A 17,088-nucleotide genomic window follows, 5' to 3' on the forward strand; every position below is an offset into this window, starting at 1 on the left:
CATCATTAATTATAGTCCTTAAAATTTAGCTTGATTAAAATGACAGCTGTCAAACTGACTTATGTCACTAGTGATGGAAATTACTGATCACTGATCATGAGCCGATCGAATCGATTTTATCAGTTTTTTCATGCAAACATGAGACTCTGTTTCCAAAAATTGATATTAAAACGCAAAAACAAGCCTATTATAGTGTGTTTAGACAATTATTTACTAAAAAATAAGACATTAAATACTTTTTTTCATGAATAACAACAAATGAATTATTTTTTTATTCGATCGATTTACGTTGATCAATTTGTCCCATCTTAAACCTTTTTCAAAATGACTTAACCTTGTAAGAACGTCGTTAATGATTAAGTTTATTTGAATTTTTTTTAGTTTTAAAGCTGATTTTATATAATTATGTTGATTTATATGCCAAGCATTGTATTAAAAAAATTGATTGACATGCCAGATATATCACCCCTTAGACGTTACTACAAAGTTATGTCGTCACTTTTGCTGACAACTGTCATTCCAATCGAGCTTTATTTTAAGGACTATAGTTTCGGCTTATTTTAATAGTCTATTAACAAATAAAAATAAAAAATAAAAACCCTACTTTCTCCATTACCCCACGATGTATCCTTTGAACCCTGGCGAATGTTGATGAAAATAAAAAAAAAATTAATCATGTATATATTTATGTAAAATGCATGTAAATACATCTAAATATTATAAAAATACAAAATAAATTTGATATGTTTAAATCTAGTGAGGAAATTGTGCAGCTTAAAAATATTTAAAAATGAAATAATTTGCGATTGAGTAAGAACGTATTTAAAAAAAGCTCGACTCAGACGCTAGTGTTGAAATGGATGCTATTGCTATTGTCAGAATCATTTACCTATAATCATTTATCGATTAGATTAAATCAGCTGTCATTTGGGATTTGATAGATCTTTGATGGGCGGACACAAGGGCATAACATGATTTTCTTTAATTTTACAATTTACATGGCAATTTTTCTAGTATGTCTGCATCGATGGAATTAGGAGAGCGGAGGGTAATACCGTACAGCGGCCAATTCCGTACACCAGTTTTAAGTTGGAAGAAAGCGAGTGACACACATTTGTATCTGTCATACTGATCTGGTGGCTTCCAAAAAGAATTTCGAGGCTTTTCAAAAGTTTTGGAATGGCTTTGACTAATTGATCATGTCCAATCAATTCAATCACAGTCAGGAAAGAATTCCGTTTTGCGAACAACGTCATTATGTACATCTGGATTGCCTTCTTTCAGTACAAAGATGCTAAGGCTACCAGATTACCGACAGCTCCTTCGAGCAGCTTTTCTCATTCATGCAACGTTTTTTTTGCTCTCTTAAAAAGCTCCACTTTTGCATTGCTCGTCCGCCCATCAAAGAAATCGCCGGTCACAATCAACAAGAATATTTAGCGTGGCGGCCAGCTTATTTGTGTCTTGATCCTTAATAATACAGACTTCAAAGAGCTAAAAAAACTATTCAAACAAAAAAAAAGCAAGTGTCGACTCTGAGCGTAGCGGGGGAGTTTCAGTTCTCTAAAATGCCATAAATGAGTCTTCCTAAATGTGCTGGACTCCGCACACAAGTTCCTCTTTATATAATGTCAATGCAATTGTCAACAAAAATGAGCCAGCTATTTTGAAAGTGGAATTTACAAAAACAGGTCTATCCAAATTTGTCGCAACAGAGAGGAAATACATTTTTGAGAAGGGAATACGGAAGTCTAGGCATTTACTGGATAGCACAAAAAAAATAAGCCAATACAATTTGATAAAATGTTCAAAAAATAAAAATAGCCAGTAATTAGAGTCAGCTATCCTCTCCGAACTTTCTTTCAGTAGCACAAAATATGTCGATATCTGAAGAGATACAGTAACACACTGTGTAACATTTGCCGTTCTGCCTATGTTTAAACATCCACATTCCCTCGACTCTTCCATCTGTTGACTTCTGTGAAGTGAAGGAGCTGAAACCTTTATCGTGTGGGTGAGATTCGTCCGGCTGGACCAGTTCACCTACTAGGCTACGTCTTCTTACCCAGGGGTGTAGTCAGTCGGGCCGGAGCGCACCGGAGCGGCGCTCCGGAACTCTATCTGAGCGGAGCGGCGCTTCGGCTCTGGTCGGGAAAAATTCAAACAATTTGAAATAACAAGAGACGTATTTATTGCTGAAAACTGGCAAAAGTCTAAACATGTATCCCCCCACTCCTACCCCCTCCCACTTCCCTCCCACTTCACCATAGTGGTGGCGGTGCGCTCCGGTTCTTTTTATTTAGGACTACACCACTGTTCTTCCCTTTATTTACTAATCATAGAATTACAATATACCAGAAAGTGCGTAGAATCAAGTTTGCCAAATCAAATCCCCCCCCCCTGCTCGACATCCCGCCTGCGCGTATCCGTAAAGAGTGGTCGCGTCATGGTTGGTGCCGAACCGCGAACAATATATTATCATAACACAAAAATATAATATTTTTTAACAAAAAATATATTTTACTGACTGGATCACAAAAAAAAACACAGGTACTTTTATTGGCAAACGTAAATAAAACAATTAAATAATAATCATCATAATTACCTTTCCGCACCTAGTGGTGCAAAGGGCACTGCATTGGTACACCAATCGCAGCGTATCTTGATAATTTTTGTGACATGAAGGTAAGGTGATCACTCTTGCGCGTCAGGTACCATGAAATATTCTAGTGTAAAAACACCCTTTTAAATAATATTTCATATCAACCGTGTCGGGAATCGAACCCGAGACCTTTTGCACTGTAGGCAAATGCGCTGATCATTACACCACGAGGCCGACAAGAAATAATTCAACTACCCTGGCAATACTAACAAAATGTCCGCCTTGTTTTATTTAACAATCAGTAAAATACAGTAAAATAATCGAATTCTTAAATAATATTTGTAAATTCGCTATTATGATCCCACTCCATGAATTTGACACTTAGAAACGACACACCATGGCGTAATTGAATTTAAATCGGCAGTTGAGTACTAAGCGTCGTCTACAGATTAACTAATGGCCAATGCGAATGTGCGTACGTGTTTTCTGGACCATTATAATTCTATGTTACTAATACCACTTCCAAAATAACACACTCGTACAGATACTTAATATTATAATGCGAGTCTATGTTATAAAGATATAATTGTTTGCAAGCGTTGTTTGATATGATTTGTGAAACTCCTAAATCCGGAGCGTCGGAAAAGACTGCGAGCGAGACACGGCATAATTATCCAGAAAAACTCCAAGAACAGAAATTTGACAGATTGACACTGGAATCTCGTTTGCGCGGTTTTAAAATAACATAGTCATTGGACATGCACATTGGGCGCCAGCCGGGCGCGTGTGAAGGTGGCGGGTGTGAGTTGTTTACTGTATGTCTTCTATGGTGAAATCGGTCATGTCGATTTCGTTGATATAAAGCTGGTCATCGATCCACTTCCTGAAGGAGGCCACGTTGGCGTACACCCCGGGGGTCCGGTTCTCCCCGCAGCCGATACCCCAGGCCACGATGCCCGACTGCATGTACCTGTCGGGCTTACCCTGGAAACGAGAGGCAAATAAACAGTATATGAGAGTTGTGCCCGTAGAGTTTTTTTAGGGAAGAGCTCCTACCCCAGTTGGAGATGACATAATAAACGATGCATACTAACATTATAGCTAGACCACAAACAAAATACTGTTCCTTATAGTCCTTAAAATGTAGCTTGATTAGAATGACAGTTGTCAGCAAAAGTGACGACATAACTTTGTAGTAACGTCTGAAGAGTGATTTATATTGACACACGAAAAATCATTCGTATCTGGCGTGTTATTTTTTTTTTAATACAATAATGCTTGACATATAAATTAACATAAATGTATTAAATCAGCTTTCAAACTAAAATAAACCTAATTATTTACGACGGTTGCATCATTTTGCAAAAATGTTAGAGATGAGACAAATTAATCAATGTGAATTGATCGAATAAAAAAATAATTCATGTGATGTTGTTCATGAAAAAAGTATAAAATGTCTTATTTTTGGTGAATAATTGTCTTAAACACACTATAATACGCTTGTTTTTGCGTTTTTATATCAATTTTCGGAAACAGAGTTTCATGTTTGCATGAAAAAACTGATAAAATTGGTTTCGGTACATGGTCAGTGATCGGTACTTCCCCACCACTAGTCACATTAGTTTGGCAGCTGTCATTTTAATCAAGCGGACTATAAAAGAGGCAACCTCTTGCGCCTACTGCGGGATTATAACATTAACAATTTAAGTAGAAAATTGGAAATTATGTATTATGTGTTGATAATATTCCTTACCGGGATGGGGCACACGAGGGGGGAGCCCCCGTCGCCTTTGCACGTGTCCTTCCCCTGCTCGCCGCCGGCGCAGACGAAGGAGCGATGCAGCTCGAAGTGCTGGCCCAGGCGAGTCTTCCGCAGCGACGCCTGGCACTGCTGCTTGTTCACGATCGGCAGGTCCACCTGGAATCCGCATCGAGGATATGAGCGCTGCTGCACTACGCGGCTCGGTATGGCACTCGCGGAGACCGGGCCTCTGCGCAGTTGTACGTTTTATTATATTATTTGTGACTGCCGCCTGCTCCTGCCCATGGCCAACGCGCTCGGGGGTACGTAAAAATAGATCCATATTATCCGCAGAAGCGGACTTCTGACTTGCATTCGTGTGCGTGCTTCTGGGTGTGTAAAACAGTGCATGAGATCTCGCTCTATTGTGGTTATTAGGAACAATGACAAACTGACCCCGTTCGGTATATTTGGATAATATACACTTCCAGAAATTAGCTTGTAGAAATATTTCCCGAGAAAAATTTGACGTCGAGATTCGTGGGTGTTGTAATCCAGCGTCTTCGCTAGACATAATGATGGTACAAGAATGGATAATTATTATTTTCTTTAAGATATAAGTATCGTAAAAATTGCTTTTGAACCCTCTCTATTTCGAGGATGTGGTTTATTTAATGTATATTTTATTTAAGTACTTTGTATACAGCTTTGAATTCAGTCATTAGACAAAAACAGCGTTGAGCTAATTGATCAAATAGTAAATATTAACGCAGTTTGGCATTTGCTGCGTGTTCCATTTCATGTATTGTGTCAATTCGTTCCTCGATACTCAAAATCCCCAATAAGCGAGAGCGAATTATTCCTCTGAGGAAATGACTGATGACCGACAATCTGTGCAGAGATTGCGTAAATAAAAGTTATATTTTGAGATCTATTCAGGTAACTTCTCATAGCTGCGTGCCCGGTGAAGAATCAGGTCATCTCGAAGGTAGTTTGGTAATGACGACACTCAGATCTGACCCTGATAAGGAACGGACCCGTACAATGAAAGTAAACCGGCAGTTGGGAGAAAACATTTCGCGTTATGAGGATTGGATTACCTTCTTGAGGATGACTTGGTAGCGGCCCTCTTTGCCGAAGACGTCCTTGCCCCAGCCCGAGGCCACACAGCGGACGGGTGCGGAAATAACCGGGCTCTCCGGGGGAAGGCAAACCACTCCCACGTTCTCAGCCAGCTCGACCGGCTTCTCCAAGAACAGCAACGCCACGTCGTTGAACAAGCCACCTGGAGAAAATACAAAACTGGTTACTTGTAAATGTAACCTATTTGCTTTTTTTGTAGACTAAATTTGGAATCTTTATTTCTGGAAAGATTTATACTCGTGGTGAAACGGATAGTGGTTTGGCCGGATACCGGATATCCGGCAAGCCCCTAAGCCGGATAGCCGGCTCATTGTCTAACAAAACAATAAAAACACCCCGGTACTCGAATTTCACCCGTAAAAAAACAAAAAAAATGATTCCCATAAAATTAAAAGCGGTTAAAATATTGAGTTTCGGCTGAAAATCATTTTTCGGTCGGTTACTGCTAATTTACGCGTTCGATAACTGAAGGCCCTCACCGGCGTAGTACTGGTTGTGCACCGCGATGCTGGCCACGTCCCGGTCCTGGTGCTGGTAGATCTCGTCCTTGGTCTGCGTGTCCCACTCGCCGGCGCGCACCTTGAGCCGCGGCTGCGCCTCGCCGGACTTGTTGGCCGGCACGCAGTGCGCGGCCGTCATCACCACCTGCGGGTGGATCAGCGCCCCGCCGCACTGGTACACGTTCAGCTTCTGCTGCGTGTTGGCCACCGGGACGGACCTGCGAAGGGAATCATATTCGTACAGACACGGGAAAGTCTTACCGTATCCGGACAAATGAGGTGTAAGCTGACAATTGACAATGACAACGAGCCAGTGGAACAGGTCACGAGTTTCAGATGTCTGGGAGTAGAATTCTCAAGTCACAGCGGTCTGAGAACGGGTCAACAAAGCATCAACTGTGCCGGGTTGTCTGTATGGTTAAAATATACAAGGCATGTACGAGACCCGTCATAACGTATGCTGTGGAAGCGCGCGCTGACACCGCTCGTACCAAAGAGTTGCTCTGAACTGCTGAAATGCAGGTCTTAAGGTCCATTACTGGAAAAACGCTCCGAGACCGAATCCGCAACACTATCAACAGAGATTCGTGTGAAATAGAGGATATCGTATGATGGAGCCGATCCAAAAATAGATAGTGGAGGGGCGATGTGGACAGAATGAGCAGCGACAGACTTGTGTACACTGCAGCCAAGGAAATCCCATCTCGACAACGTCCGCCTGGAAAATCACCCAAGAGATGGAGTAACAGTTGAAACTCATCATCTTAGGAGAACTGAAGAAAAGAAAAATGTTAACTCATATTTATTATATTTTAAAAACGTGTTCCCATCAGTGCAGTAATTTGTGATAAAACGTGGTCAGAAAATTCACCTTATTCTAGTATGAAGTGAAGGAATACAGTGTTAGTTCCAAATAAGGACCACAAGTGTGCATCCTAAATCTTACTTCGCAAGAAAAAGGACGTAGTAATTCAATCAATAAACGAACCAAAAATTTTTTTGGTACAGGAATCCCGCAGGGTTCAAACTTGGGTCCGCTGCTAAAAGAAAAGAGGCTACTCACTTCAGGATGGCGACCATCCAGGGGAACTCGCCGAACTGCGACTCGTTGTCTTTGTCTCCCTTGATGCGGAAGCCGACGCCCTCAGGGTTGCGCACGCCGCAGCCCGTGGGGCGAGGCGTCTCTGGGGGGGCGGGGGTGATGGGCGTCTCCACCCTCTCGGGAGTAAGGCAGCAGACGTCCATGTAGCTCTCGCACTCCCCGTTACCGGCCCTACCGACAGAAAGGAAATATAAATAAAATCTTTCTCTTAAGGCCAGATATCAGGAACATCGCTTCGCACCATTCCAGCGGTAACAATATTACGCAGCAGTAATAGTAACAATCAACCCGTGCCAATCCATGTTCATCCTACACTGTGTTAATGAGCGAAGAGATTTACGAAAAGCCGGAAGATTTATCATAAAGAATTCCAAGTTGTGTGATTCTGGACATTAAATTTTGTTTTTTGACATGCTGTCGACGATAATGTTGATAATTTGACATGAATGCCCAAAGGTTGGAAGTGAAATGTACACGTAATTGATTATAAGGAATTAATAACTGTTACCTGATATCTATGATGCCGACACCATCCGAGATGACGGAGTTGTTAGCGCTACAGAGGTAATATTGTACGCACTCTCCGTCTTCGCCCGTCGCGGTTTTGCATTTCTCCAAACGACCTGAAACATAATAAAAATTAAACTTATAATAACTGTTAGTAAATATTTTTCTAGGTACAAAGTCCGCCAAATGGTTTTACCGGAAATCTGGAGCATCGACCGAAGAAGCAACTAAGCATTTTTATTCGACACAATATACGTATTTATGTATTTTATTTAAGTGTACAATGCAGCACGACTGCCAATTATTACAACGTACATATACCTAATTACGTATTTATGTTAATTTAATGGCAAGCTATCTCCAAAATAGAAGCCATTACATCTCTCCTACGGTCTATTCGTGTCAGAATGTTTCTATACTTTCTCGAGTGTCCCGCAAGGCTCCAACTTGGGTCCATTGCTGTTCTCAATTATCATTGATTGTACTGAAAATGTAATTTTAAAACTCGCGTTTTATGTTTTGGCACTTTTTATCACAGATGCTTATTTAAAATATGAATGAGAACTATTTTAATAAGGTAAGGAACGCGGAGTGGAAAAAGAACCGGGAGTGCGTCTAGGAATAGCAGTCGCCACATTCAATAGTATAAAGGCTGTCTGAAGATCGGATGTTTACACAGTGAAAACCAAATGCCGCCTATATAACGCCTGCATAACGCCTGTTCTCCTCTACGGATGCGAATCATGGCACCTCACTAGAGCTCAAAGCAGCAAAATTCTGAGTTTTGAGAATAGGTGTCTCAGAAGAATTTGGGCGTGCGGTGGTTTGACTATGTAAATAATGAAGTAATAAGAGAACGGACGCAGCAAACTCCGGTGACAACTGTCATCAAGCGAAGGTGATACGGTCGGCTTGGCCATGTGCTGCGGATGCCTCCTGAGAGCCTTAACCACGCTTGCCTACTTTACAAGGTATCAGGTTCTCGACGTCCTGGGCGTCCAATGCTGACTGTTCGTCGGCAGTTCGTTTTAGAACTACGGGACGCGAACCTAACTTGGGAGGATGCACAGGAGCTGGCAGCTGACAGAGATGCTTGGAGGATTTTTGTGGAGACCATATGCTCCGACTAGGGAGCGGACATGGAATAATAAAAAAAAATATTAAAAAGAAGAACGCGGAGAAAAGTTTCGTCTTCATTTATTGGTCGAATTCGATCATACGACGTCGAGATGACAAGTTGGTAGAACATACCGAGGTAGATAGAGATATTACAGAAGTTAAGCATACCGTTTCGGTATGTACCGATGAAGATAACCTTTTTTATACTCTTCTCATATCCAAGATTTCAGTTTCTTGAAATAATTGTCGAGAGGGATGTGTTATCCGGTTATCCGGATTAAACATATGATTAAAATAGTTTCTCACCCGGTGCCCCCGTATTTCCCGCGTTGCTGGCAATGCCCGAGGGCTGCACGGCCCCCGGGTTCAGGTTGGGGCCCGCCCCCGGCCGCGCCGACGACGTCTGGAAGACTTCGTTGATCAGGGAATCGAGGTCTCCCTGGGCGAGGCAGGCGCTCGCCAGGCAAGTCACCAGCAGCGCTCGCAGCATTCTGCGAACAGACGACCGAATCTTCAGAGTCACACTTGTGTATGGGGAATAGTATAGTGGCAGTAATATAAAATGCTGTGCTTGATATCAGCAGCTCAATCACAAATAACCATCGACGTGTTTAAAAACACGCTAAGCATTTGAGCGATCACAATGAACAATAATGAACATGCTTAAGTTATCGCAGTCATAACTAGAGACTCCACCCTGATGCTGCAAAAATTTTTTTAAAAAATACAACCTTTGGTCAAAAGAAAGTAGCCTAAAAGAACTTGTAAAGATATATTACGCAATAACTCAATAAGTTTTGGAATATGGGATAATTGGATGGGGATGTGCAAATGACACACTGATCAAGCAAATAATAATTGCACAAAAAGCTTTAATAAAAAATATCTTAAGAGTCCCAATTAGAACTAGCTCCCTCGGTATATTTGAAAATCTTAATGTCAAATCTGTAAAACAACTTTACGTAAAAGCTCTGTTACTATACGCACGTAAACATTATTCTCTACCTTCCGTTACAAATACAAGAGTCACTAGATACTCCACCCTGATGCTGCAAAATAATAAAAAAATAAATACAACCTTCGGTCAAAGAGGATTGGCCTACTACTCGGTTAAAGTGTACAGTCTACTTCCATTATCCATAAGGACAATTAGTAAGTTCTCACAAAATAAAATTGCTATTAAGAAATGGAAAGTGGAGGTGGGTTGCGCACGGATCGATGAGTAGATCAATGCAAATAGGTAAAATGTGTGTACTGTTTATGAAATTTGCTCTACAGTTCTATATAAATTGGTTATATTTTTAAAGATTATTTTATTTTATATTGCTTATTATGTTCATGATTATTAGGTTAAATAGATTAATTACGTTTTTCTTATTATTATTATTTTAACTTTGTTAAATAACTAATTTAAGGCATGTTTCACATTTTGTGAAACGTTTCCCTCGGCACAGGACACCCCAGTGAGGGAACATTATTCTGTATAAAAAAAGAATACAAACAATGTAAAAGTATCAATAAATAAATAATTCGACGCGCGCGTGTAATTTTGGAGCAGGATGAAATATCTCAAAAACGCACGCAAAAATAAACAAAAAAATGTTAAAATAGTATTCCTTTTAAAATCGTAAATTATGACGTCACTCCTTATATCTACGTGTAGTATTTCCGGTTTCCGCTTTAAAGCCCCCGCACCTTGTAAGGAACGTTTTGACCATATAAAAAAAGAGTAACTCACAAAACTGGAAACTCAAACTTTTTGGCGGCGAATAATTCTATTACGATCTACGACCTGAAATCCGGCAAATAATACTTTGTTGACATTTCAACCAGAGATTATGTCAACTTTCTAGGTTTTTCTAAATCGAAACGTTCGTAAAAACAACCATAACATAGAAATGAGCAAATAACGATCAACTAAATGAAGTAATCAAAGCAATATTCCATAGATTTTTGTCAGTTATGTTATTGGCTGGAGAAATACAACTTACCGCGGTCAGTGAAAGTAAGAACGCCAACCGTGTCATGACGTCACTACTGAAAAGTGACACACTGGATTACAGTCATTTGGCGCGGTATTTGATAAATGTAACTTTAAAAAATCATATCTTTGTAAATAACGCACAAAAAAATAAAATATTTTTGCTTAGTTAAATAGTACGCTAATAGAAAATAAAACTAGAAAACAGTAGAATTCCTCATTGCTTTAACCTAGTATTTTCATAATTATGACACTTTTAAGAAACCCTTCACAAAGCATGAAATGTCCCAAAAATGGACCGGGCACAGGGTAAATTCCACGTGTATTCCGACGGTACTCAAGTGTCAAATCAATTTAAAATAAAAAAGAGAAATTGCCTTTAGCAATACGTCCACCGAAGTACTTATTCCTTGTACTTGAAGTTTTAAATAAATAAATAATTTTGTATGATGTTTTTCAAAGTTCTTCCTCGTATCGCGATACGGTCGTTTCGTATCCTTTGAATGATGATCGCGGTTAAAGATTTGCATTATTCACAATGTCCACACCGCAGAACAGGTTTATAAGCCAACGATACACGTTTTTTGTACTAATGCTACTATGCAGATTATACATTACATTTGATCGGTTTTTGTGGCCAAATAGATGTATCCCAAAACAATAATTTACCATCGTATTATGAGAATTCTCAAACAATATTATAGCTATGTCAGAGATCTATTATACGAGGCGTGTTTTTTAATTAAGTAGGTACCGTCTTGATATTTATTAAAAAAAAACAAGGAAACTTTTTCTAACAGTTTTATTTTGACACGAAATACCACAGTTTTAAGTATTTTTTATTTATTATTATAATTTTATACCTAAGAGGTAAAACAGAATATTAAAAAAATAATAATTATGAGGGCGGATTGATAATAAAGGTACCTAGCGCTAGATGGCAGCACAAAAACATTTTTTTTTCCAAACTGCGATCTGTCAAACGGCAGCTGTTAAAATTTCACCCAAATTCATCGACTAGTTTATTTGTTGTAGTCGTTTGAAGTAAACAACTTTTGTGTTTCTTGAAAAATGGAAAAAAACGAATTTCGTGCAGTGATTAAACACTATTATTTGAAAAGGAAAGCGGCAAAAAAGACATAAGAAAAGCTCCATAAACATTACGGTGAGTCTGTTCCGTCAGATTACATGGTCAAATATTGGATTGCTGAATTTAAACGTGGCCGAACGAGCACTGCAACAATACCATCAACAGGAAGGCCAAAAGAGGTGGTTACTGAAGAAAATATCAAGAAAATCCTCGATATAGTTATGAATGATCACCGAGTGAAGTTGCGTGAGATTGTTGAAATGGTAAACATCTCATATGAACGTGTGTTCAACATTTTGCATGTGTATTTGCATATGAAAAAGCTATCGGCAAGATGGGTGCCGCGTTTGCTCAGTGTCGAAAAAAAATGAGTTCGAGAGACCACTTCATAACAGTGTTTGGACATGATAAAGCGTAATCCTGTTGATTTTTGGCGCCGATTAATAACTGTCGATGAAACGTGGGTGCACCACTATACATCTAAAACCAAAAATCAATCGAAACAATGGGTGGAAGCTGGTGGAAGTGCTCCAAAGAAAGCAACGGCAGTGAAATCGGCTGGCAAGGTTATGGCCACTGTATTTTGGGAAGCACTCGGAATATTGCTCATCGATTATCTTGAAAAAGGATCCACAATCACAGGAAAGTATTACCGTGCATTATTGGATCAATGGAATGATGCAATCAAGGAAAAACGACCACATTTAAAGACGAAAAAAGTGCTCTTTCTTCAAGACAACGCACCGGTTCACACAGTTCACTCACAAAACTAATAAAAATGATATATTTATTTAAAACCATTAGAAACATCCTAAGCAAAACAACGTTAATAAATGTATACTATGCTCTAGCACAATCAACTATCAGTTACGGAATGATAGGATGGGGAGGAACAAGTAAAACCATATTAGAGCCATTAATGAAAGCACAAAAAGCCTTACTAAGAGAAGCCAACAAAAAGCCTTACCAATACTCTACAGACAGACTTTTCTCAGAATTTCCAGTACTAGACATAAGGCAAATATACATAAAGACAATTTTAAGACATTTCCATCAAAATCCTGAAAGACATAATGACGGACAAAAAATTTACGACACCAGGCAAAGACAAAAAACAATACTTCTGCTCCCAAAGAAAAAAACAAATTACGGACAAAGGCATTATACTTTTCTGGCCCCTAAGCCATACAACTTTTTAAGCAAGGACATATTGGTGAACAAAATGAAAAACAATATTTTCAAAGCTGGATTGCTAAAAAGACTAGACAGGAAGCTGAGGAATACGTTTCATATACAAGAATATAATTTTAGTTTCTTGAAAATCCTTTCTCGTTTTATTGATGTAGGTATGTTTTTTTTGGTTTTAATTTCTTTTGAATTTTTACATAACAATTGATGTGAAAGTATGTACAATTATGTATAAAATAAATAATACCCTGACACTCCGGAACGTGCCTGTGGGCCAGTGGAGAGGCTGCATCCATAAATAAAAAGAAAATTATATTGAACTAGCGGACCCGGCAGGCATTGTCCTGTCCGAACGTTGGCTTGCCTGCTATGCGCTCGGAAAAAGACTTCTCATTGATAAGTAGGTAAATAGGTACTTTTTTGTAATTAAATTCCAAAACTAAAATAGTTAATATTCAAATGGTTAATTTTAGTAGGTACCTAGGTACTTGTTTACGGTTGAATTCCAAAACATAAAATAAATATTTTTTCAAATATGGCATTCTTTTTGCAAACGTCAAACTCCGGTCTTCTCACAAAAAAATTATGTGGGAATACGATTTTTAAAAATGTATTGAATTTAATATTATTTTAGTGTTACCAAAAATTCAATAAAAATAAATAAATGGGTAGAAATCATTAGGAATTTAAGGAAAGAATCTAATTGAGATCTACAAAAAATAAATGCTGTTTGTAAACATTCAAAAAACTTTTTTATACGCAAAAAAACATCTTTCCATTTTTTCGCAAATGCATTCTCCTCGAATGCAACCCTGGTAGATCGATGAATAACACATTTATGCTCCTAACTTATTTTTTACATGTTCGATTGAAGATTTTAATATCTACGAACACGCATAGCGCAAAGATCTATATTTCTCTGAAAACCGCACGTAAATCGGTTAAGTCGTTTAGGAGGAGTACGGTGACATCACACGTAAAGAGGAATTATGTATATATATATAAAGATGTACCGTACCCCTACTGTTTAAACATTTTCATTTGTAAACTATGTATTTGTATTCTATATTGGATTAAATAAATAAATGAAGTTAATAATAAAAATAACAATAACAAGCAAAGATTGAGACCAACAAAATAAGCAGAAAAACCCACATAACACGAAATTGTGTATGTGGAGTAAATATTATGAACATAATCTATAAATATTTGACATTTAATTGACCCACGAATTATATCACGTTGATAAGCGTACATAAGACCGTACAATACCTTCATCTTACAAAATACAAACATGATTTTACAATCAGTTTTTTATATGGAAGTAGCTTGTTTTTCAATTTAGCCTATATGTGTTTTTTACGTGTGATGATTTGCTTCTTCCAAACCTAATAGATAAATTTCGTCTTCTATTTAAAAAAAAATTCAATTCAAAATTCACTTTTTTTATGTACCAACTTCGAATTCATTCATTAGACGTACCTGTAGAAATTATAATGGACTCAGTATTGATGTCGACATTGCACGTTGCATTTGTATAGAAAATTTCTTCATGGGGTCGATTATTTGGGATAGTTGCCGAATGTGCATCTTGAGTGGTTTATGCTATGCATATGTGCCGCATGTAATGTAAATGTTTGAAACAAATTCTGTCGTCTGGCTGAAGCCATCCATAGTTGTTCCGTTTTAGATGGGTTAAGTGTTAGTCTATTTTCAGCCATCCAGTTTCCTATTTTCTCAATGCAACCATCAATCAAATTAACAAGCCCTTTTCTCACCCGCTCTAGACTTCCATATTTCATTCTCAAAAATGTTTTTCCTCTCAGTTGCAACAAAATTTACGTGTTTAATTTTATTCTACGTCCATACGGTTATGGAATAATGGAGGGAGTCCCCCCAATCTTAGTAAATATAATAAAATAAAATAATTTATTCGTGTGTTGTAGCGTCCTTCTATATTGACCTTTTAGAATTTGTAGGCCGCATTTAGGCCACAGTTCGACCCTGACCAAGAAGTAAGACTTGCAATATATGTCCACAGAACAGTACATTTTGTGTGGCCGTGGTGTAATACGAGTCTACACACGATACAAGACTTGGTATACCTGTCTATCTTATTTATTTAAATGCTGATTTGTATATTTTTTATAATCTACGAATAGACATTTACACATCGGATTTGTAAAGTAAAATTTGTATGAATACTATGGATTTAATACAAAAAATATGTATCCTTACTAAGCGAGGAATAATATACGAATGAAAGTGACGCCAAACCGCAATAAATGTGTTTTACTGTGTAAGAAAGACCCCGAGAATATAACTTATGACAAGGAAGACAGAGACGCTGCTCTGTGGCCGGTGTTTGTGTGAAAGAAACAAAAATTCATTAAATCAGTCCGTTATTAGCAGTAGGCGAGAGTGCACATTAGTTAAATGACCAGCGAATTTATAATTTAAAAAAATATAATAGGGAAATACATTTAAAAAAAAAAATATTTTACGGTTAACAAGTATGGCCAAAAAACAATTACTAAAATTTTTAATAAAATTCCTAAGCAGATCTTAAAAGAAAATGTAGATAAAACTTTTAAGGAAAAAATAATTAAATGGTTCATATGTAACGAGGCTTAAAATTGATTATTATTTTATGTTAGCAGTCATCTATTTAATTTTGTCTATATAAATTTTGTGTGAAAATATGTATGCTTTTAGTTCTTAATAATGCTTATATTACTTTTTAAAATTATATAATCTCTCCTAACGTTTTTCTTTGTAAAGGAAAAATAAGAAACCTGCTGACAGCCGGTTTCGCGGTTTAGTGGGTTTCATTATTTTTCCTTTAATATTTTTCTGTTCATGTTTACCTTATTAAATAAAAGACAGAATCATATATATATATATATATATATTTCAAGGAAAGTAGAAAGACACAATGGTATATAGTAGACTCGGTGGGAGTGGAAGCGGGAGAGAGGTGTTTATAATTGAATTTGATTCAGTGATCGTTTGAAAGAAGACAACTTGTTATCAAAGAAATCAAGACTGGTATGTTTGTTGGCAGACCTGAGAATTCTGGGCATAGAATAATGAAATAATGTTGTTTCTCCGTATAGGCGACTCTAAGGTGATTCCTGTTTTTGTACAGTGGCCATGTTCTCGTGATTTGTGGCTGAATAATTTTAAACGCGTTAGGTTATAAATTCGTAGCGTCGATTTTTTGTGTCTAAATATCAAGTTCCAGGTAACGAATATTATTCGCTGAGGTCAAAAGTTCACAGAAATCCCAAAAACAGGTTTAAGTATACAAATACATTAAAGTTATGTTTGTTTTAAAATTCAGGGTCTCTACTAGGAATTTATTAAAATTCATTTGGTTATTTTTGGAACAAACGGCTGGCAACACTATTTTTTTACGTACGTGTAGACACTTACATGTGTCTATAAGTTACGATTACAAACGCTGTCTTCACCGAGTCGGTCTTTATTTATTTAAGAACGTGTACCAGAAGAATGGAACAACGCAACGATAATTCTCCTTCACAAAAAAAGTGACCATAGGAAGTTGGAAAATTATCGACCTATTAGTTTGTTATCTCACTTGCACAAGCTGTTCACAAAAATAATTAATAATAGACTCTCTAATAAACTAGACGCATACCAACCGGTAGAACAGGCAGGATTTAGGAGAGGTTACAGCACGAACGATCATATACAGACCTTGAAAAATATCATCCAGAAATATTATGAATATAATATGTCACCACAACTAGCATTCATTGATTTTGAGAAAGCTTTTGATTCTGTAGAGACATGGGCAGTAATGAAAGGTTTAGATAATTGTAGAGTGGATCACAGGTACTCAGAACTCCTAAAAAACACATACAATAATGCCACCTCTATTGTACAGCTCCATGAACCAAGCGAAAAGTTCCGCATAAGAAGAGGAGTGAGACAGGGTGATACAATATCCCCAAAATTATTTACACTAGCTCTGGAGGATGTCTTCAAAACTCTTGACTGGAACGACAAGGGTATTAACATCAACGGCGAACTCATTAGCAATCTCAGATTCGCAGATGATATAGTCCTATTTGCTAAAGATGAGAAAGAAC

General features: G+C 37.8%; 1 protein-coding gene across 1 annotated transcript in view; it reads right to left on the reverse strand.

Moving 5' to 3' along the window:
* Positions 1-2,174: 2,174 nt before the first annotated feature.
* LOC148272728 (phenoloxidase-activating factor 2) overlaps positions 2,175-17,088 on the reverse strand; it is a 29,898-nt gene continuing 14,984 nt past the window's right edge. Inside the window, exons 2-8 of the mRNA XM_088239645.1 lie at positions 9,021-9,205; positions 7,597-7,711; positions 7,050-7,259; positions 5,966-6,204; positions 5,444-5,628; positions 4,356-4,520; positions 2,175-3,586 (exon numbers count right to left, since the gene is read on the reverse strand). Of these exons, the coding sequence (XP_088095771.1) occupies positions 3,413-3,586; positions 4,356-4,520; positions 5,444-5,628; positions 5,966-6,204; positions 7,050-7,259; positions 7,597-7,711; positions 9,021-9,204 (1,272 nt within the window). The 5' untranslated portion in view covers position 9,205 and the 3' untranslated portion in view covers positions 2,175-3,412. The remainder of the gene's footprint in view (positions 3,587-4,355; positions 4,521-5,443; positions 5,629-5,965; positions 6,205-7,049; positions 7,260-7,596; positions 7,712-9,020; positions 9,206-17,088) is intronic.

Source organism: Micrasema longulum, unplaced genomic scaffold (genome assembly GCF_059751315.1).
Source record: "Micrasema longulum isolate JH-2025_06_02 unplaced genomic scaffold, ASM5975131v1 h1tg002209l, whole genome shotgun sequence".
Taxonomy (NCBI): Eukaryota; Metazoa; Arthropoda; class Insecta; order Trichoptera; family Brachycentridae; genus Micrasema; species Micrasema longulum.